Source organism: Hydra vulgaris, chromosome 07 (genome assembly GCF_038396675.1).
Source record: "Hydra vulgaris chromosome 07, alternate assembly HydraT2T_AEP".
NCBI classification, from domain to species: domain Eukaryota; kingdom Metazoa; phylum Cnidaria; class Hydrozoa; order Anthoathecata; family Hydridae; genus Hydra; species Hydra vulgaris.
Window position 1 is genome coordinate 29,061,829 of NC_088926.1, and position 26,222 is coordinate 29,088,050.

Genomic DNA, 26,222 nt, shown 5'->3' on the forward strand with positions numbered 1-26,222 from the left:
AATTATTACCATAGCAAATAAAAGAAAAAAGCAAATTTTTACGACTCGCTTTTAAACTTTTATAAAAATAAAATGACTGAAAAATGACTTGGATTTTATTTTGACACATTTGACTAGAGGAGATGATTCTCTTTCTTCTGGTGCTATTATTTTTTAAATATTCCTATCGGTTCCGGTTTTGATTTAAATTTTTCGATCAGTGATCGAAAAAATAGATCGGTTTGACCCGCTTTTACTCTTTTCCAATCTATAAAATTTCCTAACATTTTCAGAATTAAAGAAAAAATACTTTTTCTTGTTGACGTTTTAAAAATTGTCGAGAACAAACTCTTATTTCGATGATAACTTTGTTTTCCTTTTTGATCAACTTTTTCAGCTTGTCTTAAATGACCGAAACCGAAATTTGAGCCGAAACCGAAAGTACCGAAATTTTGGTTCAGTGAAGCCGTAGCCGAAACCGAAACCGAAATTTCGGCCGAAATTTAAAAAAGAATGTTAAAAAACCCTGAACCTTTTATAATCAAAAAAATATATTTTACATGAGCAAAAAAAACTATTACTTTTGTAAGCAAAAAAAACTGTTTTACATATATCTAAGCAATCACCATATAATATAATTTGATAAAAACTATAATGTCAAGACATTTCAATAATTAAAGTTAATAATTGAAATATTTTCTCTACAGAATAAAATTTTTTCCATGTTTTCTGGCAAAAGTCTGTTTCTTTCATTTGAAAGAATGTCTCCAGCAGTTAAAAACAACCTTTCAACTTCGGTGGATTTCGGTGGAGGTGTAAGGAATCTCTTCGCTACTTTTGCCAAACCAAACTTTGCTTTTAATGTTGTTTTTTCTTCATACTCTTTCCAAAACTTTAAGCAACATGAAGATGTTGGGCTGTCTAAGTACTCATTTAAAACTTCCTTTGCCAATTTGGAAGTTGGATTTTTGGAATTTGTACTTTGTGGCTGTGCAATGATATCTTGCATCATTGAAGAAAACCCAGTGTTCTCAATAGACGTAGTTTTCATTACAGGTATAGTTTCATTTTGGCTCAAATTGGAACTGTCTAATTCCAAAAAAACTTGTTTTTCAGCAGCTTGAAAGGCTTCTTGGGATCTAAAGAAGTGGTGCTTGAATCTGGGATCAAGAAGTGTTGCTATTGCAAAATGATCAATGGTTTCTAAGTCAAAAAAACGTGTCTCCATTGCTTTCTTTAAAGTATTTTTCATGCCCATTACTTCTTCGTCATCAGAGGTAACTTCAAATGACTTCAGAATAGTTGTCACAATTGGAATGCATGCACTGATGCAAGCATCCTTTCCAGAAAGCAACTTGGCTTCTTCGAAAATTGCTAATATGTTTACCAGCTTTTCACACAGGTTCCAATCCTGTACAGTGAACTCAATGCCGCTGGAAGGACGGATTAGCAGTGTGGTAGCAATAACAGATTTTAAGTACAGAATTCATTCAAGCATCTAATAAGTTGAATTCCAGCGTGTTGGGACATCATTTTTGAGCCCGAGCCTGTCAAAATTGTTCATTTGAATCTCTTGTTGTTTGTAAAGCTCAGCAAAGAAGGAGTTTGAAAAAAAAGCGTGAGTGCAAAGCTTTCGACATTTTTCTATCAAGCTTACAGCACTCTGGAGTGAAAAAAGTTCTTTTTTATTCACTAGTTGAAGTGAATGATTTAGACACCCAGCAGACTTGTAAACACACTGTGGATCTTTGAAAGCTGCTTTTATATTTGCAGCATTGTCTCTTAAGCAGACTGTGATCTTGTCCTTTAGCTCCCACTCTTTCACAATATTCTCAAGTCTGAAAAATGTTTAAAGCAGTATGTTTTTCATCAAGCTTGGAACATGACAGGCAAAATTTGATCCGCTCCCATTTGTCTGAAATGAAGTGTGCCATCATGCCTAAGTACTCACGATGAAAGGATGACCAAGCGTCCAGAGAGATGGAAACAGTTTCAGCATTTTTTTCGATAAGCATAACTTTCGTTGCAAGCTTAATCTTTTTATAGGCTGGATTGAGCATGCTACGGTAGTATTTCTCACTTTCAATGTCAATATGTGGTGTAAAAATAGCATGATGACGTAAAAATCCCGGATTATTTACAATTGACCAAGGCTGTAAGTCGAGGATAATCATTTCAAATATAGATCTATGAAACTTCAGACCTTCTTTGGAGTTTGAATCAATTTTTGAGATATCGTCAACCCAGCCAGGCATTGTAAATTGCAAAATTTCAGTCCTCTTTTGAGAGTAAGATGTGGGTGTTGACTTCTTAAATGTGATGAAAGTCCGCTAAGTGATTGAAGTTTTGGATTGTGCGATCCACGAGATATTTTCAAATTGCAGATATTGCAAGTTGCGTATTTGGAATCACTGGCTGTTACGGTAAAATGATTCCACAAATAGCTTTTCTTTCAATTATTTTCCATTTTAAAATTTAGCACCGAAAAACTTTTGATGAGATTATTGATTTTGGTTGCTTCACTTAAATGTTAATTTATTTAAAGAATGACTTGAGAATAGTAACTTAAAACTACTATGTCACGTGATTTCAATTAAAATTTCTACAATTGTTATAATTAAAAATTAATTTACTAACAAACGATTACAATTAAGAAATTCTCATGATCCCACTCTAAATTAAAAAAAAGTTATCTAAACTTAAAAAAAATCTAATAAAAGTTGCGGTTCATTTCGGTAGCGGTTTGAACAGAAATTTCGGCCGAAACAGGAAAAGTAAAAAATTATTAAAGCAGAAATTTCGGTTTTCGGTTTCGGCCGAAGCCGAAAGTTTCCGTTCACTACTTAAATGTATTTTATACTGAAATTATTAATTAAAATATGAAGATTATAAAAAGCAATTATACCTATTCTAAATTAAACTATCAACAAGTTTAGTAATATCATTAAGGCAGATGATGACCTTGACGCTTCATGAAAAATTCGGAAACACTTTTTAAGCAAATTTCGACTAACGTAAAATTGAAATTCACGCATCCCTATAAAGAGAGGTACTTCTGAAAATTATTTTCCTAAATTATTAATATCTTTATAATATTAATCCTATAAAACACTAATATTTAGGTTTTATGGTATAAAAACCTTTTCTTATGTATTGAATCTTTTAAAGTTTATGTTGTTTAGTGTTACATTTTTATAGTATATAAAAGAAACACTAAACAATATGAACTTTTAAAAGTTCAATTCATAAGAAAAGGTTTTTTAAGCATTGTAATTAAATAAAACATTATTTACTAATAAGTCAAGCTTTATTTACAATTTTATTTCGATAATATTTTGAATTTGCGATTGACAGTGTATTTCTTTGAGATTTTTTATTTATTTTTTGATATATATATATATATATATATATATATATATATATATATATACATTGTCAAATTGTGGTTTGACAAAGTTATCTGTAGAATAGAAATTTCGATGATAATTGTTAAAATTATTATTTAATGATTTGTTTTTATTTGTTTTATTAATTTATATTATATGGATTAATTTTGATTGTAACTTTTAAAATGAAATACTACTACAAAAGTTTTTCTCAGATTCATGCTTTGGTTCCGGTTTCAATCCAACCATGAACTTCAAATGTACCTACATCTGAATTTTCCAGTCCTATGCTCGACATTCGGATAGATATTTTCAAAGTTCCCTGGAAAAGCTGCCAGCTGAAATTATGGATTTACTCCACAAAAATGCTCCGCTTTTGCCCAAACACGAAAGTACAATGATCAGGGTCATTTGTGATAATATACTTTCATATTGTTTATAAAAAATCTATAAAAATCCATAGCTTTTTCATATTACCTGCAATGTGTTCTAACTTTATCTACTTCTACCCTACACTTTTTTCCAAATCACTGCATCCTGATTATCTGCAACTGTACGCTCTACATGTTCCCTCTACATGCAATTTTTTGATATTTTCAACGTTACTTTCTTTTCTTTTTTTTACTGCAAAAAATTATTTATTAATCTGATCTAATTATTATGTAGATGTATTGCAAAAATGAATCCTGAAAAATGTAACCTCGGACCTAGCCCGACATACTGTTTTTTATCAAAAACGTCTTAAGGCAACCATCAAGAATAGTATTTAAGAGGTTAAACGAACGAGGATGGTAGCGAAAGAGTGGTAATGAAGCATTTTGGTAAATAATTTTTAAACAAAAGGGAAATAAATTAACGGAGTTGGTTATTATTATTATAAACGGAATTAGTTATTATTATGAAAAAAAATTAATAAAGAAGACAAAAATTAATAAAGGAGACAAACTTGACAAATTTGAACTTTCGAAAATTCATACTTAAATATGAATTTTCTACTATAGATATATTTTATTCAATAAATATTAATTAAAAACAAGAAATACTACCAATTGATAGGAAAAAGATGAGCATGAACAAGACTATTGATAAAAATGCAAACATACACAAAAATTTTCAAAATGAGATATTTCTATTAATAAAAAAAATTCCAAAAACACTATTCTAGAGGCTTAAACTATTCTGGAGGATTTTGATTTAATGGGTTTTGTCCAATAATTGTGTAGCTATTGTCTAAAGATTCTGTAAATAAAATTTGATTCGAAGAAGGGTCAGTCAAATTGCTTCTGGAGTCGCTTTCATCTTCTTCGCCGCTGATTGTTTCCCAAGATTCTTCTAATTCTGAAACTTCTGATTGACTTGCTTCATAAACAATTTGAGATGCAGCCGTCTCTTCCGGCAAAGGATCGTCGCCGCCTATTCTAGTTGTATTGTAACCACCACATTCTTTGCATTTTAAGCCAATGACGTGAAAGGATACATTACTTTTCTGCAATAAGAAACATTGATAAGTTTTAATATGAGTTTAACACTTAAAAGAAAAATCACACACTTTTAAAACTTAAAAAATTTATTATTCACTGAATACTAATAATAGCGATAATCAACTATTCAATTAACTTATCTTACTAATCGACGAACACTCTTACTAAGAACAAACCCAAAGAGGAACAACTTTTAAATAAATAACAAGGAAAAAGTTTGGCATCTAAAAACGTGTTTTTACAGGTTTTCGGCGTTCTGGGGACATTTCAGTTAAGTAAGAAGTAGCCTAGTACCGAGTCAGAATTAGCTTAGTACCAAAGTAGTACAGAAGTAGTCTAGACATATCAGTAATAGGCCCATTAGTTACTTGTAATTTTTTAATTTCAATAAAACAAATAAGTATTACATACTTTGAAAATTTAATTATTACATACTGTGAAAATTTAATTATTACATACTGTGAAAATTTAATTACTACATCCTGTGAAAATTTAATTATTACATACTGTGAATATTTAATTATTACATACTGTGTATGTAATAATTAAGTATGTAAATTTAATTTTAAAAAATTAAAAGTATATAAAATAATAAATTATTGAAATTTAGTTACTAAAAAATAGTTACCTCATGACAATCTCTGCATAAAATCTATGAACGAAAAAAAATAATTTCTGAATATACCTTTTTTTTTTAAAAAACATTTTTCAAATTTTTTAAATTATTAAACTTTAAATATCGGATGGACACGGAAAATTCTGGTCAACTTTAAATTTAGATTTCTCTTAAATCGTAAAAAGATAAAGAGATACAATTTTAATTAATAGAAATGAAATTTTGGAAGTTAAACAGACTTGCGTTCTTCTAAGCATTATAAAAGCATACTGAAAATGTTAGAAAATTTTATTCTAAGTTGAAAACAAAACTTTGCAATCATAATCGAACATGCGGTTGCTTTGAAATAAATGAATCAAGTTGACTTGAATCAGAAGTAGTTATTCTAGAAAAATTTGAAAAATTTTTCTAGAATAAATCAATTTTACATACGTAACGTAGACCAAAAGTGAAAAAAGAACATCAGGAAAAAATATTTCGAATGAGAACAAGCAAACAGCAGAACATTGAAAAAGAGCATCCTCACAAAAAATTTTATCTGCTATGATAAGTTCAATCAATCAATCAACTAATCAATCAACCAATCAATCAACTAATCACTCAATCAACCAATCAATCAATCAACTAATCAATCAATCAACCAATCAATCAACCAATCAATTAATATATTTATGAAATGGTTGGTAGTTATATTTCGAGGTTATTTACAAATATCAATATTAATAACATTAAGTAAACACCTGATGACATTGAATAAAATAATAATGGTTATAATAATAATAATAAACATAAGAATCACAATATTTATAATAAAAAACATTACTAATAATAATAATGATAACAATAATAGTAATAACAATAATAATAAAAACAATGAGTCACTTATTATTATAAACACAATAGCTATATATACAAAGTTAACAGTCAATGGGAAATCGATGCTATAGTCAGCATTTTTCTTTAAACCATTTAGTTGCCCAATCAAATACACATTATACCATTTAGTCAACCCAATAGAATAGCGAATATGTTAACAAATGAAAAGTCTATTATAAAACTATCTTCAAAAAAAGATTTGGGCTTAATTGTAATCTTAGCTGATTTATCACAAAGATTTTATAAAAGTATAAAGATTGCAGCTAAAAGTAATAGAACTAAAAATAAAAATAATAGAACAAAAGGAATTTTAAGTTGCAAAAGTGGGTTTGATGAGAATCTGAATAGAGAGAAACAGCTAAACTAAGCCAAAAGAGACATTCGCATTCATGCTTTTTATGCTTGAAATAAAAAGCATTTATGGTTCTAGATAAATCATAATTTAAACTGACTGGACTTTTCCTTGTCTACCCGATACATGTTTCATTCATTTATCCACCTGATAAATGTTTCAATTATAACATAGCCATAAATAGTTAAGATGTAAATAAACTGTGTGAAAAAAATTGATAAAAAACTTTCATTCTAGTTGAAGATAGCATCAATGGTTCTTATATCATTTCTATAATTACTTTTAAGTTTTTAACTGTTTTTTCGTTGTGTTATTCGGATTTTACTAATATGTTATATTGTATACCAATATTGTTATACTAATTTTACTTGTATTATGACAACCAATTTTACATCTTTTACTAATAAACACCAACTTAACTCGCACATTTTACTTATATCTTTAAACTGAGGATAACTATGCTATAGTCAAAACATAAATTGAAAATTTAGCTTTAAACTAAAACTTTTTTAAAACTAGAACATATTCTCAAGAAAGTGCTGGATAAATTGAATCAGAGATATAATATAAGATATGTGTAGAAAATTGTATTTGTATTTCACCTGATAATTGCAATAGCATAAAACTTAAAGTAGTAAAAATCACTTAGTTTTATTTTCTACATTCCCACACGTCTCTGGTAGAACCGCACTCCACTTGTTTTTCCGCAGAGTAGCCTTGTTCTTTGAGGTTCGTGTTTTGGAGTTATATATATTTATAACTCCATATATATATATATATATATATATATATATATATATATATATATATATATATATATATATATATATATATATATATATATATATATATATATATATACATACATACATATATATTTTTTTGTTAATTTACCTCCCCAAGGCCCAGAAGGCCACTACAGACAAGGAGGCTACTTAATTGTGGCTACAACCCTCTCTCAACTCTATAACTCTGAAACACGAACCTTGATGAACTAGGCCGCTATGCAGAAAAACAACTTGAGCACAGTACTACCAGGGATGTGGTGGGGATCAAACTCGGAACCTCTCGCTCATAAAGTGAGCACTCTACCACTACACCACTACCGCATTTACTAGAAAATCACCAAAAAATTTTTTTTTTCATTCTACACTGTGTTTCATCAATGTAAAATGTAAAAAAAATTTCAAGTGATTTTCAACTAATTTATAATTGCTCTGTTCTTTTAAGGACATTGAGCACTCTATTTTGTAGAATACATTTTAAAATTGTTTATATATATATATATATATATATATATATATATATATATATATATATATATATATATATATATATATATATATATATATATATATATATATATATATATATATATATATATATATATATATATATATATATACACACAGTGGCGACAATATAAATAGCACACTTTCATGACCAGCTGGTTTAACATTTTGATATCAAGTTTTATGTTTTTATAGCAATTGCTATTATTTTTTATAGCATCAACAATGCTTACTTTTTTGAACGGAACTTCTCATTTGACTTTTATAACTATCAAAATTGCTTGTTTTGAGCATTTTAGCAGTTGTGTTTAAATTTTTGAGGTCATTTTAAATAGCACACATTTACTTTTTCTTAAAAATAAACCAATGTTCTTATATTATATTAAAAGAAAAAAACTAAAGTCAGTATTTTAAGGATAAACTTGTATTTAATTTTGCAAAAATCATATTCTTTTAACTATGGGACGAGGAAAACATGGAACAGATGCCTTTCGAGGACAAATACAGGCATTTTGAGATCAAGAATTGAACAACTCTGAATTAGCTCGAAGGTTGGGTTGTTGTTGTAAAAAAGTTATCAATGCTAATAATTTATTTAACAATACTGGTTCATTAAGCAACAGAAAATGCAAGTCTTGCAAATGAAAAACAGCCCCCACAAAAGACGCAGCCATTCTTTGTATTGCTAAGCTAAATGCTTTTGCTGACACACCAAAAATTAAACATCAAATTGCTCAAAATTTACAAATCAGTTTGTCTGTCAGCACTGTCAAAAGTTGTTTACACGAAAATAAGCTATTTGAAAGAGTTGCCCGAAAAAAACCATTGGTCTCAAAATGCAATCTTGTCAGTCGTTTGAAGTTTGCAAAACAGTACATACACAAGGAGTTATGTTTTTTGAAAAATTTGCTTTAGACCGACGAGTCTAAGTGCAATTGCTTTGGACATGACAGAAAACAATATGGTTGTTATCCCCAAAACCAAGATCTCAGCCATTGGTATACTCTAAAGACTGTAAAACACAGTGGTGGCAAGGTGATTGTTTGGGACAGTTTTTCATGGTGAAGCGTGGGCTCGTTGCATAGAATTCAAGGAACAATGGATCAACACATGTACAAAGAAATTCTAGAAAACATCATGTTGCCTTATGCCAAAAAAAAATTTTCCTTTGGTTTGGAAATTCCAACCAAAAAACAACCAAAGCACACGCCCAAAAGTGTGGTTTAACGCTAACAAGATTGACGTTTTGGAGTAGCCTTGACAGTCACCAGACCTTAATCCGATAGAAAATTTGTAGAAAGAACTTGACAGAAACATAAATCAATTAACTGCAACAAATTTAGACTAATTTTGGATTGAAAAAAAGACTGCTTGGGACGCTATTACGCCTGAACAATGCCAAAAATTGATCTTGTCAATGGGCCGTTGTTGTGAAGCAGTTATTGACTCAAAAGGATACACCACTAAATATTAATTTACCTCAAACAAAGTTTTTTTTAACTATTTATACAAAGAACTTCTATGATTTTTATAGCAAAATGATAATTCTTTAACAGGGTGTGCTATTTAAATTGCCCCTCTAAATTATTTATATGATACCTCTAAATCATTTATATGATCGAATTTTTTTTTTAACTAAGTTAATTTATTTTTTTACTCAGTAACGTTATCTTCTAAAACTAATATTTTATTAGGCTAAATAATTTAGATCTCAAAAACTCAGATCTCCAGAAAATATATCATTACATATTAAACATTAATCTGTGCTATTTATTTTGTCGCCACTCTCTCTCTCTCTCTCTCTCTCTCTCTCTCTCTCTCTCTCTCTCTCTATATATATATATATATATATATATATACATATATATATATATATATACATATATATATATATATATATATATATATATATATATATATATATATATATATATATATATATATATATAGTCTAGAGAGAGAGAGAGAGAGTGTGAGAGAGAGAGAAAGAGAAAAAGAGAGAGAGGGAGAGATATGTATATTAAAATATATTTATATATATATAAATTATATACAATTGAAACTAGTTATGTAAAACTATACAGGAAAAACTTATTGTTACAAATGCATGTATCTTATCTTCAGGTTTGTGATTGCTTAATAGAAATTTATTTTTGTGACAACATTTGGAAATTAATTTTGTTTTTTTATTAAGTAGCTATTCTGCATTTTTATAAAGTAAAATTATTAGTTTTTTATAACACCTGATGACTAAAAAATGAGACAAAGTTTAAATTAATATATGTATGCTATTCATAATTATGCAATTGAAATAAATTAGTATATTTATAGGGAATTTAATACTCTATTAAAATTATATTATAGTTTTAAAATATTAAAATGGCTCCGTATAAAACAAGTTGCAAAAAGACCTTAGAAAACGCATTTGCCAATTTAAAAATTTGCATCTGGAAAAGCCAAAAATCTTCACAGTAAAACACTTTCTAGATGAAGGAGCATTGAAAGCAACCATAGATCGTGCTCTAGAATGTGTAGACAATAATTTTGGCTATTAACGAAAAAAAGGAAGCGATCCAAAGACGAAAAAAATGGACAAAAAAAACATAGACCAATTGAAAAAGGCATTTGATCATCTTCACGGTGTTTCACAATATCAAGTAGCTCGAAGATTTTGTTTATATCTAAAATTCTTAAAAACAAGACAAATATTAGATATTAGAAGAAAAAGATTCCACATCGAAGCGAAAGCCAACTAGCTCGAAACAAACTTTTGTGTCGGCATATATATCGCAATTTTAGGCATTTTGATTTTGTCTTGGACAGCAAATCATATTTTACATATGCAAATACAATTGGCTGGCAACGATGGCTTCTATTCTAGCAACATGTCATCTACAACTAGTGACGTCAAATTCAAAAGAAAGAAGTACGAAGAAAAGGTGCTAGTCTATTTGATTATATCGCCCAAAGGGACTTCAAAACCAATGTTTTTTGAAAGTGGTCAGGCAATCAACAAACAAGCATACATAGAATGTCTCTGCAAGCGGTTTATACCCTTCATTGATGAACATTATAAAAATAAAGAGTACTTGTTCTGGCCAGATTTAGTTAGCTTGCACTATGCAAATGAAGTGGTTTCTTTTCTCGATGCCAATAACAAAATACCTCCCAAAGGTAAAAAATCCACCCAATGTACCAGAAACTCAATCAATTGAGGACTTTAGGGGTCAGTTGAAACGCTTAGTCTACGAGGATAATTGGCAAGCAACAAGCATTCCTCAACTCAAACGGCGTATTGTGAATTGTCTTAACAAAATGAATCCGGAAGTGGCAAAACGTTATGTCTCAATGACTTCAGTTAGTCTAGGTCAAATTGCTTTTAATGATGTTATTGAAAACCAATAAATATATTTTTTTAAATATCATGTAATTGTTTATAAATTTATTTTAAATTAAATTTGATAGCTATGTAACTATAGCTATAATATCAATTTTAAAGTTGTCTCATTTTTTAGTCATCAGGTGTTATAAACAAAGTAAACATTTTTTTGTTGTGTTGTTGTAAGCAGGTGCTCTTTTTAGGATAGACCAAGCTAATTTAGGTGTTTCTTTGAGATTTTCCCAAGTTTCCCATATATATTTTAAAAGAGTAGTTGCATTTGAAAGTTTTTTATTTATAAATGATTGCATGTGGTTTGCATATCTCTCTTTCCACATGCCTTCTGATAAACAAATGTATGTTTTGCTGGATGTGTTGGATGGATGGGGAAGATGTTATGCATTTGTAAATTATGTTTGTCGCTCTACAATACTATTCAGCGGGCAGATTTTTTTTTGTTTGCAATTATAAAGGAAATTTTCAGCCATGTTTTTTGAATTTTTTTGTTTGATGTAATTTTTTATGATTTTTGAAATGTTGTTTGAGCAGCTGTAGTTAATTTTTGTGGTGTTTCGATTGAATAGTTTATGAAATGGGTTTGAAGGTGACAAATGCTTACCTATTAATTGCAAAAAGATTCGACCAAAATTAGTAGAGATGCTTTTATTTTAAGGTGGTTTAAACCAAATTTTATTCCTTTTTCTTTTGGGGTGTCTTGTCCTTTGGGTTGTACTTTAAGTTGAAGTTTCCAAAACCGTTTTGCTTGAGTACTTCTTCGTATTCTGTTTTTGATGAGTTAAAGGGATCTCAAACCTCTGAGACATGTTGTGTTATATTTGCGTGATAGATTTATTATGTAAACAAACAAAAAAATCAATGACGTCATGTACTGAAACTGTTAGGAATAAAACTCGCTTGAATAAATTATCAAGTCTGTAGATTGCGGCATATATTATGCTGACTTTTAGGCCTACAATAAAACAGAGAAGGCAAGCTTCGACTAAATTAAAAAAGTTAGTTTTCTTGGTATTCATTCGCTCTTTATTTATAATCAAAAAAATATAGAGCAAACATTTTTTTAATCATTTTCTAATATGAACACAACATGCCTCAGAGATTTGGGATCCCTTTAAATATTTTTTCATCGGAAAAATTTTGCGATAACCGATCATTAATGGAAAAAGAAATCTGCTTAAGGACTTGAGGCGGGTAGTTTGATTTTCTATTTGGAATCCGATGTTTTTAAATGTCTCAATTATATTTTTACTGCCTTTGTCTAAACTAGGAAAAAACTCAAAGAAATACCTGAATTAACTTGGTCTATCCTAAAAAGAGTGCCTGCTTGCAACAACACAACAAAAAGATGTTTACTTTGTTTATATGAAAAACCAATAATTTTACTTTATAAAAATGCCGAAGAGCTACTTAATAAAAAAACAGAATTAATTTCCAAATGTTGTCACAAAAATAAATTTCTATTAAGCAACCACAAACTTGAAGATTAGATACATGCACTGGTAACAATAGGTTTTTTCTGTATAGTTTTACATAACTATACCAACTGTATATAATTTTTCTTTTAACAAAAAAACTATATTTGTATTTCACTTGATGATTGAAATAGCATGAAACTTAAAGTTGTGAAAATTACATAGTTTTATTTTCTACTATACTATAGCTCTGACTCAGTTCAAGCACTTTCTTGATAGTATATGCACTTCAAAACAGCATCGCTACATATATATATATATATATACATATATATATATATATATATATATATATATATATATATATATATATATATACATACATATATATATATATATATATATATATATATATATATATATATATATATATATATATATATATATATATATATATATATATATATATATATACACATATACAACCCTTGGAATTAGAAAAAATGAGATCGGCAGTTTATTGCCGACCTCAAACTGTTGGAGGTTGACACCAGGTGGGTAAAAAAAATTTGATACAAAGAGGTTACCATAAAACATAGAAATTAGGTCGGCAATTTTTGTCGACCTCAAACACTTTTAGGTCAGCAGTTAGGTCAACATTGCCAAATGCCAACCCTAATTCTGTAGGTTGTATGTATGTATGTATGTATGTATGTATGTATGTATGTATGTATGTATGTATGTATGTATGTATGTATGTATGTATGTATATATATATATATATATATATACAGGGTGCGGAAAAAGTTCATGTACAATAATATAAACAGCAAAAACAGTAAAAGTTCCTGTACAAGACGAGAAACAAATTACACTTTAATTTAAAACAATATAATTTTAAAAAATACTAAAAGAATACGAAGGAATACAAAAGAATACTAACAACCGCTATATATTGAAAGAAAACACCATACAGATATTTTTTTTAAATTATACTTTTGTACGGGAACTTTTTCTGCACCCTATATATATATATATATATATATATATATACATATATATATATATATACATATATATATATATATATATATATATATATATATATATATATATATATATATATAATATATATATATATATATATATATAAATATATATATATATATATATATATAAATATATATATATATATATATATATATAAATATATATATATATATATATATATATATATATATATATATATATATATATATATATATATATATATATATATATATACATATATATATATATATATATATTTATATATTTATATATATATATATTGACACACAAATACACATACACACACACTGTCTTCAAAATCTTCACTTACATTTACTTTATAATTTTGATAAATAGGAGGCATGATGGTATGTGCGATTTCATTATCTAGTAGTAACCAGTAGGATTTCATATCAACCAATGATTGATTGCAAACTGGACAAGTGTTTAACCTAAATAAAGTAACTAGCTTTTAACAACAAACTAAAGAAAATCTATTTTCAAAAGCAAATAAAACAAATTTATTCATTAAATAGAACCATATATCATCATATATCACTGATCCGACCTAGATATAAGATAAAATGATAAGTAATGCTAGGACTCCCAAAAGTGGCATATTTCTAAACAAGCTTTTGTAAGCATGACTGATTATTTTGACTGAAGAATTTTTTTCTGTATAATCACCATAATTACAAATGCTCTTCAAACAACTTAAGTTAGCTTAACTAACTTGAGAAATATTTTGATAAACCTCAAATGATTAATTATAACACATGACCATAAAAGTAATATAACATGATTTTATTAAAAATTGAGTTAAAATAAAATAACTTAAGAATACATTAACTTATTTGAGTTTTTGTTTTGATACTTTTTGGTTAATTTAGAAATAAAATTTTGTAAATATGTTTTTTACTTTTCAAAACATTTTTCTCAGTTTAAACGCCATTTAAAAATGCTAAAAGAAAATGTGTACAAGAAGCCATTTTTCCAGGAGCTGGAGCTAACATAAATACTGTATACTTTGTAAGACAATACATATTTAAATCTAAACATATGTAAGACCATGTCTTAAACTCACAGTTTCAGTCTGAAATCCTTGGTCTACCTTCTTTTGCTAATTACTAACACAAATTTCATAAAAAATTAATCAACTTGCCGTCATTTGCTATGCATTTGAAAAGTCTATTGTGTCTTAGAAAAGACTAACAATGAAAAGTATTTTTATATGGTTACTATATTTAATCATCATGTTATGTTTTTATATTTAACTATAAGATTGATACATAAGTATAAATGTCATAGTCGTGTAAGGGTAGAGGGCTCTTTTTATAAACAAACGGTTTCAAGTTAAATCCCCAGTTCATCCTTAGCATAGCACTGAAATTGTTTTTCTGTGCAGCAACCTTGTTTCTCAAAGCTTTGTTGAGAAATGACTGCAGTTGCCCATGTCTGTCTAAACGCAAGTAGGTGAATACAGTAAAAATAAAAATAAAATGGTACAATGGCAGAGTGCTTTAGTGAATCCCACCATTTCCCTGGTAATGCCATAGTTAGCTTGCTTAACTTAAAAAAACACCCTTATATGTTAAGATTCGACAAGAAAGGCTTTACCTAATTAATAAAACATAATTGAATAACTAAATAACCTAATAACTAAAAATTAAAAAAAAAGGTTTAATATTTTCTTAATGTACTATAACATTTTGATGTTACTATAACAACATAAAAGCGTTATAATAACTAACAACATAACTCAACCAGTAGCAATTATTTGAAAAATAAATTTTAAATCTTTGATTGAATAAATATCTTATAAATATTGTTATAAAAATTGAGATGATGCCTTTAATTGAAACAAAATAAAATAAAATACAATAAATAAATATAAAATAATCACCCATGTTTAAACATTCCATCCATGCAACTACTAAAAAAAAAAAAAAAAAAAAAAATTAAATAAGGTAGAATAAAAACAATCATAACAACATAAAAAGTTAAAAAAATAAAAACCTATGAAGAAGATGAGTGCATGGAGGAACATGAATAGCTTTTCTGGAGGTATGTACGTCCTACACATTATTAAAAACATTGACTTAAAAACCACATCAAATATAATTAACACATACTATTTTTTACTTAAACATAGTAACAAAAAAACATGCAGTAACAAAAAAGGGGAGTAACAAAAAAAAGAAAAAAGAAAAAAAGCGTACTTAAATTATCAGTTGAGTTGCAAATTTATTTAATATTAATTACATATATGAATGCTCAATATATATATAAGTTCAAAGAATAGAATGCTTATCACAAAATAACAGCAAAATTGAAAGTCCAAAAATTATCAGATACATGAATAGCACAGTTTAACAGAAAAAAATTTTTTTTTCAATTTTGAACTGTTCTCTTTAAAACAAGTCCACATATAACCCAAACAACTTTTTTTATTTCCAATATTAATTTGTAAGAACATAAGTGTTAAAAAAGAGGCAATAAACAAGACTTGGGAGTTTAATGTTTTTGAGAAGTGTGAATTAGTACATTTAAAATAACTAAAAATTAAGTATACCTCAAGACAAACTGGGCAATTTCGATGAGAAACATTCTCTAGACACTATAAGAAAAATAAATAATATAAATTTAACTATTTATAGAATTAATTATATATTACTATACAAGACATTATTACTTTATGACTGTCCATTATATTGATCCCCATGCACATTCCACATTTATTACAATGGAAAAAGTTTTCTCTGCCACCGATTCTAAAAATAAATATCCTAAAATAAAAAAGTTCAAAACACAAATTTCTGCAAAAATTTAAAATAGGTTTTTGAAAAGAAAAAGGGAAAAAATGCATGAAGTATACGATTAAGTTTTCTTTAAAAAATAAGAATACAAATTATTTATAAAACAGATTTTTGATTTGACAAAGCACTGAGCAGTTGATTACAGTTGATGCAGTTGATACAGTTGAATACAAATTATTTATAAAACAGATTTTTGATTAGGCAAAGCACTGAGCAGTTGATTACAGTTGATGCATTGATGCTTATGCATAAGTTTATTGAGTTTTCAAGTTTGACAAACACTTGTTTTCAAATTGTTCTCAAATCAGTTATATCTCCTCTGGTTTTTAATACTTCAACCATCTTTTCCAACACTACATATTTTTCATCAAACATTTCTAGTAATTTTTTGACAGCACCACTAAGGATTCCTTCTACTTTGATATGAAAGACTTATATATTATACTATACAATGTGGTTAACCTGAGTTAACCAATAACTTGAGTGTTATTGAACATTAGCTCATTTTTATAAAAAATGAGCTGATATTAGCTTTTTATGATTATATACAAGTTAATATTATAATATATTATATACAAGTTAATATTATAATATATTATACTAGCTAGAGTTACCCGGCGTTGCCCGGGCCAATATTTTAACTGGCTTACCTGATATCTGTACACAAAAATGGGCCCAAAAAATGGTCCCCCTTGACCCCGGTGTCAGGGGGGCCCATTTTTAGACCCCCCTGACCCCGAAGGTCGGGGTACGGGGTCAAAACCCAGCTAAGAACCTTCTCCCCCTTGAGGACTACCCCCATGCCAAATTTCATCGAGATCGGTCCGGCGGTTTGGATTTCTATAGAGAACAAACAAACAAACACACACACACACATTGCCCTTTATATATATAGTAGATACAAGTTAATATTATAATATACTATATACAAGTTAATATTATAATATATTATATACAAGTTAATATTATAATTTTAGAATTGTTTCTTTTAGAAAATTATAAATAAGACAAAACTCTTCGGGTTTTTTACTTTTTATTGTTCAATGATAAAATTCAGTATTACACCTTTTTAAAAACCTTTAAAAATTTCTTTATTTGTTTATAAAATAGATTTTTTTTTTCCTAACAGCATTTTAATTTTTTGGACGTGGGTGAAAGCTGTATGTGGTTATGGTTAGTGCCATAATAATATACAAATTTTTTTTGCAACTTTTTGAAAGAAACGTCTATGTAACTAAAAAATTTTTTTTTTCTTTTTAATAATTTAGTTTCACTTTTTAATAATTTAATTAAATTTGTTCATTTATTAAACAATCAATAGAAGTAACTTGTAAAAGCATTTTGCGTAACTTTAATTTTTAAAAAGATAAATTTTAAAGTAATTTTTTCAAAAGCAATTAAAAATGTAACAAAAAGTAATTTTAACTTCGAGTTTTTTTAGTTTTATTTTAAAGCTAATTTATTTTATTTTTTGTAAGGAATTGTTTTGTTTATATTTTTAGTTTTTTCATTTTTTTTCCCCTAGTTTAAGTTTAGCTTAATGTTTCTTTTTTTCAGTGCATAGTATTTATCATATATGCATAGTATTTATCATAACGGGTGATGCGGAAGTTATTAGACAAAATAAAAAATGTCAATAACTTATTTATGAATAAAAAAACAAACTACTATTATATTTTTTTTAAATAAAGCATTTATCTTTTAATAAAAAAATATTATTTTTTATATAAAAAAAAAACCACCATCTGCAATTGATCTCAATCTTGCTTTGATGCCTTTCATATGCGACTGTAAAAAGTTTAAATCAATTTCTTGTAGTTTTAGTTTAATGCGATCAATCAAAACTTGCTCTGTTAAAGCTTGCCAATCTCCCTTGTAAACCTTCTGTGCCAAATGTCCCCAAAAATTTTCAATTGGTCGTGCTTGAGGCACATTTGGGGGATTGGATTCTTTATCAACGTAATAGACATATTGGTCCATCCAATTTAGAGAATCTTTAGAATAATGAGAACTTGCTAAATCTGGTCAAAATAAATAGTTAAAGTCTCCATGATACTTGTGAATAAATGGAAGAAGTCGTTTTTCTAAACATTCATTAATATAGACTGATGAATTGATCGCTACAGCCTTGGAAGTGCGAAACAATGGCTCGGACATACCACGGTCAGATAAGGCTATCCACATTAATAATTTTTTTGGAAATTTCTCTTTTCCTATAAAACGAACACTTTCTGGGCATGTCTTTTTGTTGTTTGTGTAGTATCCAGAATTTCCAGGCATGTTGTCCCCTGCAAAACAAAAGTATTTTTCGTCATCGATGACTAGAAGCGATTTTGTGTTATAGAGTTGGTTAACTAGTTTCCTGCTTCTTTTCTTTGCCGTTATTTGTTGTTCTATAGTGTATTTTGGAGTCTTTTCAAATTTTCTATATTTAATATTCATTTTTTTTAATTGACGACCAATTGTCGATTGATTTACACCAAATTTAATACCTATTTTTCTCTGACTGACCCTTTTTTGATTGTTGACAAGTCTCGTTAATTCGGCTTTCTTTTCTCTAGCCCAGGATGTTAAACGACCAGGGTGCTTTCTATCAGAAAACGATTGAACAGTTTCAAGTCTTTTTAGGTTATCATATATTGTACTTTGAGCAAATCCTTTCTTTTCAAAATGATTTACGATTTTTTTTTTTTCATATTAGGTTTATTTACAAAAAACATTTTTAGTCGCTTTCGAAAAGATTCTCGTTCCGCTGCATTTAACCTCATTTTAAATAATTGTGTTTCAAATAATAAAGTTTATATTTTATAGAACGTTTATGCCTACGCATAAAACCACAAAAACTAATTATTATGCTCAAATAATGAAATTAGGATTTGTCCGATAACTTCCGCATCACCCGTTATATGCATAGTATGTAAATTGTATTGTATATAAGTGTATAATTAGAGTATAATTAGAGTACGTGTATAAATAGGTGGAGGGATGTTACAAGTCTGACTAGGCTCCATTGGAGACAGAGTCACTAGTTCCATCAAAAAAGCTCTCAAAACTTAGAAAATAAGACATTAAATTTTAAAAAGTATAGCTATGAAGTGCATTTTATTTCTAAAATAAATGCAAGAGTTCAGTTAAGACACTGTTCTAATTTCAGCAACTCTCCCATATTTGTCAAGAGAGAAGATAATTATCAGATGGATGTATGGTCTACAAGACAAGAAGTCATGATCTTAGAGATTAAGAATAGTAAGTGTATTAAATAAGGTTCATTAGAGAAGATTATAGTAGTTTACATATGTTAAGCATTGAGGATGCAGATGATTTAAGTATCAGCATGTAGATAGGTAACAGCATAGGAGAAAAAAGTAGAGGTAGAAATAAGTAAATTTGGAGAGAACGCATTACACATGGTATAAACAAATTGGAGTTTGTTCATACCATCCGACTAGGAAGATGCTCAAGATATAAGTGAAACAGTATAAATGGGGAGGCTAAACAAAATATGATGATGATAATGATAATGTGATAAATTTTATCAATCCTAGTTATATTTTTTCAAATCTGGTCAAACTTCGATCCTGGTGGCTTATTAGTTTGGAGATCGTATCTCAAGTTAGTTCTTCCTATCTCAAGTCAGTTCTTCCTATCTTAAGTCAATTCTTCCTATCTCACTAGCCTCCTCCCTCTCAGTGCTACTCCTATTGAAGCTCTATTACTATAAAACACAAACCTTGACAGCTTGTTAGCTTTAAAAAACAAATCAAGTGAGGTAACAAGTAACAAAACACTGTGTTTCTATTTTAAAAACGCTTACTCAGAAGACTATGATTTTGCACCATATTATAAAACTCTATTAGAGACTTTTACAGACCATAATAAAGTTTTGTTATTTCAAAAAAGTTTTTACAATCTTTTTATTTTGCAAAGAGTTTGAAAAAATGTCACTGATCATTTGTTCAAGTTTTTACAATATTAAAACAAATTTTGTTTTGTCAAGTCTCCGGTGGTATCACAAACTGAAATGCTTAACAAAGTGCATATATTTTTTTATAACTACCCCAGAGAAAACCTGATTGTGTTAACTAAATCAATTTAAAATATCTACTATAAGTACGCACACACTCATCCGTTATTCAAACAATATTTTTATAAAAGAAAAGAAAATTATGCAGAATTGTGAGCCTAATATTAGTTTTATACCCGAAAACATATTGTCAAAAAAAAAAAAAGAAAGTAAAATGTTTTGTGTTAATATCTCAATAATTACTTTATTTTGGTTTATTTAGTTCTAAACTTATTTATAAAACAAACAAACTTGTTTAGGCACTTTTTGGATTGCTTTAAACATTAAATACAACTTATACCTACAAATTCCACACCCATCACAGTGAAATTGTTTTTTGTCATTATCATCAAATAATCTACATTTCAAACAAAAATATTTTCCAAAAAGAATTCCACAATTTGAACAATTCTTCTTGACCTAAAATAAAAAATAAATAAACAAAATAAATAAATATATATATATATATATATATATATATATATATATATATATATATATATATATATATATACACACTCAATTTTAGAAAAAGCAACTTTTAATGGAACTTATAGCTTCATGCCTATCGGCAACCCTCAGCCATAAAGTACAAAATCAAAAATATAAAAAACCGTTTAAAAATTACAAACTTCAGTAGAATGAGTTCTGTCATTATAGTACAAGAAGAATGAGGTAGGAAGACTGTCAAAATTTATTTTATCCAATATCAACTCGGAATTAAAAATCAGGCTCTGTTTAAACCAATGGCAAAATACACAGAATGGGATAAATTGGTTCCAAAAAAGAATTGATAAACACCTTTGTAAATTTTTAGTATTTGACATAAATGATTTTTATCCGTCAATTGATGAAAACATACTCAATAACGCAACTACCTTTGCCAAGCAACATATAATAATAGATGAGCAAAGCAAATCCATTATACGTCATGCCAGAAAATCTTTCATTTTTAATGATGGCATATCATGGATTAAGAAAAAGCAGGATTGTTTGATGTTACCATGAGAGCCTATGATGGCGCGGAAGTATTTGAACTAGTTGGGATTTTTCTTTTAGATCAACTTTCACAGTTTTACAACAAAAATGATTTCAGTTTAAATCGAGATGATGGGTTAGCAGTTTTTAAGAACAAAAATGGCCATCAAATAGAAAAAACAAATAAAAAAGCATGCCATTCAAGTTTTCAAACGTAACAATCTCAATATCTCTATCAATTGTGATGTTAAAAATGTTAACTACCTTGATTTAACTTTTAATCTTACTTAGTGATGTGTCATCAGCAAAGGCCGATTAAGGCTAATTATAGAGTTTAATGTATGTATATAAAGGTAATATCTTAATATTAGGTATGCATCTTGCATATACAAGGTGTGCCTATGCACTTGTTTAGTTTGGCTTAATAGTCAATACCGATGCATCGGCCAATGCCAATTAATCAACCGATGCCATCGGCCAATGGTTTAGCCGATTAATCGGTTGCTGGTTATGATGGCACATCACTAATCTTACTCAAAATTTATTACAACCATACTGCAAGCCTGAAAATAAGCTAAGTTATATATATATGCTGATTTTAACCATCCACCTAACATAATAAATAATAAAAAATATCAAGCTAAGATTGTCCACCAACTCATCAAGTGAAGTTATTTTTAATAAATCGACACATCTTTATGAAGACGCATTTAAGCAATTGGGATACACTTATAAGTTGGCACATAAACTAAGCATAAAAAAGGTTCCAAAAAATAACCACAAATGAAACATAATTTGGTACAATCCTCCATTTAGAAAAAAATGTTACAACCAAAATTGGTCAACGCTTTTTAACCCTAATTGACAAGCATTTTCCTAAAAACCAAACTACACAAAATATTTAACAGAAACACAATTAAGATAAGCTGCTCCTCCATGCCAAACATCAAATCTATTATCAACTCACACAACAAAAATATTTTATATAGTGATGTAAAATTATCAGAAAAAGCCTGCAATTGCAATAAAAATCTTTTTGTCCACTGAACAACAACTGCTTGTGCAACAACATCGTTTACCAAGCCATCGTAAGCTCAAATAAACTTCAATACAACAATAAAGTATACATTGGGATAAGCGGAACCTCTTTTAAGCTACATTATGCGAACCATCTAAAATCCTTTAACATAAAGAAGTGCAAAAACGACACTAAGTTATATTAGGAAGCATGGGAATTAAAAGAAAACTTTACATCTTCAATCAAATAGAATATTATTAAATGCTGGAAATCATACAATCCTGCGTCAAAAATTTGTAAGCTTTGTTTAAACCAGAAATTCATAATAATATTTTACAAAGGAAACAATCTGCTAAACAAAAGAGGTGCATTAGTTTCTAAATGAAGACACCAAAATAAATTTCTCCTTTCATTATTTGATAGCGTAGAATAGCTTTCCATTACGTCTTCTTGTACTATAACATCATAACTCATTCTACCATAGTTTGTAATTTTTAAATGGTTTTTTATATTTTTGATTTTGTACTTCATGGCTGATGATTGCTGATAGGCATGAAACTATAAGTTCCATCAAAAGTTGTTTTTTCTAAAATTAAGTATAAAACGCTCTGTTTTTGAAAAAAATCAATCTTGACAAGTGAATCTTAAACACCACAGAACATATTTATGTTTTATTTACCAAAACATTAAAAAAATTTCATCTTAAGTTAAAACATATAATATAGTCAACATAATAGCTTGTTTTTGTTATTTTATTATTCTTAATAAAAATAAAAAAATTATAAAAACAATCAAAACATTTTTAAAGGGGTATTTTAATGGTAGAATATGAAAAAGCTACTTCAAGTTTAAACCTCTTGTTGCACATGACACTGGGAGCAGACTATCTGTTCAACAGTACTTCGATTAAGAATGTGGTCTTCTGCTTCATCATGGCATATTCTACAACTGTATTGTTTTGAGCAGCAAGGAGTCTAAAATATAAATAACCATCAGTTTTTAGATAATGGGGTCCATATTTCATTCTTAGTTAATTAACTGCAGACTTATCTTGAACCTGCATTAAAACAAAAACAAAAAAAAAAGGAAAAATCTGTATACATGATACTTCAAGCCTGTCTATAAAAATAATAACTTTTACTTTTTGATTTTTAAGTTATTTTAAAAATTTTTATTCATAAAAAAACTGTGTGAATCACAAAATCAGTAATCTATCAATTGCATATGTCAAATCTAATATTATATATTCAAAACACAAATCTCAAGAACCACAACTAATTCACAGAAAAACATGTTGATATCAATACTACTAGGAGTAGAATTGAATCACTAGTACAGAAAACATGCATTCAAGTATATGTGCTAAGGTGATCCAAAAAACTGAAGTTTGGATATTCTGCCATACATGCTTAAGAAAACTGCAGCTTTCATATGCTATCATTCTATTTACATTTAACAGTTGATAATCATCATACAACTTTTTTAGTTTTTTTTTACTAGAATCAATTCTTTGAGTTAGAGTTTTTCCTTTGTTCCAAACCATATTAACTCTTTTCAATTGTGCAACTGATACTATATAAGGTTTTCTTCAAGGTTAAAAGAACAGTTAGCAGATAGCATCATTATTTGCAGTCAATATACATAATAAATAAGTATAAAATATAAGATAAAATTCATATAAATGGAATATGATAATGAAATTATAGAACTATATGAATATGATAATGAAATTATGGAAATGCTCATATTTTATTAAAATCTTTGAGTGGTTTAAAAATCAGCAAAACCTGAAACAGGGTTGCATATTTTGAAAAAATTTGATGTTTTCACATATAATTACCCTTTTCAAAAACTGCTGATGTCAAAATGGATGTTGTTTACTGTACAAATAACTAAAGCAATTACTTTTTATGATGTCTCAGAGCTGCTCAGAAAAACAAAACTAAAAATTATGCATAAAAGCTAAACTAGAAACTAGAATTTTTGCAAAAAGTTTTAAAATTAGGCGCTTGTACAAACATTTGAATATTTTTGACCTCTAAAATTGGTCAAACTGATTCTTTGTATGGTTATAGTAGAAAAATTTAGGTTTATGGAGAGTAGTTAGGAACGCTTAAAGTTTTTATTTTTGATTAGAGAAACTATTTGATTAGGAATTGATAAGGAAAATTTTTTGATTAGGGACGAATGTATGACTGTACACGTGCTGAATTGCAGTCTAAAAACTTTAGTATTATTTAAATACTTTTTACTAAGTCATCTTAACACATTTAAAAACAAACATATCTTAAAACAAAGTTTTAAAACACTAAAATTCAAAAATCAAATCTTATAACAAGTGCCTGGAGACTTTAGCGTTAAAATAAAAAAAAAACAATCAGAGGTGATAAACAATTAACAACAAAGCTTTTATTATTGTAATAATAAAAAATTAATATTGTAATAATAAAAAAAAATCAAGTCTTACCAGAAGAGAGCACTTTTTTTCATAATGTTTACAGCTGTTTTGGTTATCTTCAGATATCATTACTTACTTTTTTGTTATAAACAAATAAATAAAGAAAATCAATACTTAAATAAACACAAGAGTATACTTTTAACTCATAAAATAAATATAAAAAATGTTTTTAAAAATTAAAACTCAAATATTTCATTCTAGTGTTTACTCTAATGAGATATCATAAATTTAAATTAAACCTCAAATATAATGTGATATTATAACTTATGATAGATATTATTCAATATTAAAAACAATTTTAATAACATTGAAAATCAAATAAGAATTTTGTTTTTAATGAATTTTTAAATTAAATATTTAAATATATATATAAAAGATTTTAAACAAAAATACCAAAAAAACTTTAATATAACATTTTAACTAAACTTTTCAATAAAACATTTAAATAAAACATACTAAAAAAAAGTTCCTTTGTACTTTTTAAACTTAACTTGTAACATAACATTTTTTATTAGTTTTTACTTTAAAAACTTAAACGCACATGCTTTTAACTGAAAAATCAGTTAAATTTATAAAAGATTCTAACATTTTTGCACGCCATTGTATATCTATGCCAAGTTAGTAAAGTCTGATTTGAATATATATATATATATATTAGAGGCTATTCTAGGAAAATAATTTGGGCAGCGGTACACTCCAAGCAGGCACCTGCCGTTGTTTAATTTGCCTTATGTAAGCATTTTTTCGCAAAAAATATATATTTTTTGCATAAAATTCACCAATAAATGGTAGCACTGTATAACTTTAGATTTTATAGTCTATTTTAATAAAACGTTCCGCAGTTTTTTATTCTCATATTTTTATTGTTTAACGGAATTTGAGAAAAAAGCTTTAATTCTAATTTTAGTATTATACTTTAACATTATATTTTTTATTATTATTTTATAATCTTCTCTCGCATTTTAGACTGACCTATAAAGCATCTATTTTAAAAAATTTTTTTATAAATATTTAATTTCAATTTTGAAAACTTTAAATTTATAATATT

At 27.7% G+C, this 26,222-nt stretch overlaps 1 protein-coding gene across 1 annotated transcript; it reads right to left on the bottom strand.

Annotated features, from left to right (window-relative positions):
• Positions 1–4,414: 4,414 nt before the first annotated feature.
• On the bottom strand, positions 4,415–25,283 carry LOC100203779 (RING finger and CHY zinc finger domain-containing protein 1). Its single transcript, XM_065801575.1, has 10 exons — positions 25,184–25,283; positions 23,571–23,690; positions 21,022–21,140; positions 16,534–16,612; positions 16,414–16,458; positions 15,858–15,916; positions 15,745–15,774; positions 14,173–14,293; positions 5,475–5,498; positions 4,415–4,851 (listed from the first exon to the last, which is right to left on the bottom strand). Exons 1-10 carry the CDS (start codon positions 25,241–25,243, stop codon positions 4,540–4,542), a joined length of 969 nt encoding a protein of 322 aa, XP_065657647.1. The 5' UTR covers positions 25,244–25,283; the 3' UTR covers positions 4,415–4,539.
• Between the last annotated feature and the right edge of the window lie 939 nt (positions 25,284–26,222).

Coding starts and splice junctions, on each gene's coding strand:
- LOC100203779 (XM_065801575.1), bottom strand. CDS start 25,243: ATGATATCTGAAGATAACCAAAACAGCTGTAAACATTATGAAAAAAAG. Junction 23,691..25,183: donor AAAAAAAGTGCTCTCTTCTG/GTAAGACTTGAT, acceptor TTTATATTTTAG/ACTCCTTGCTGCTCAAAACA. Junction 16,459..16,533: donor ATATAATGGACAGTCATAAA/GTAATAATGTCT, acceptor TTTTTCTTATAG/TGTCTAGAGAATGTTTCTCA.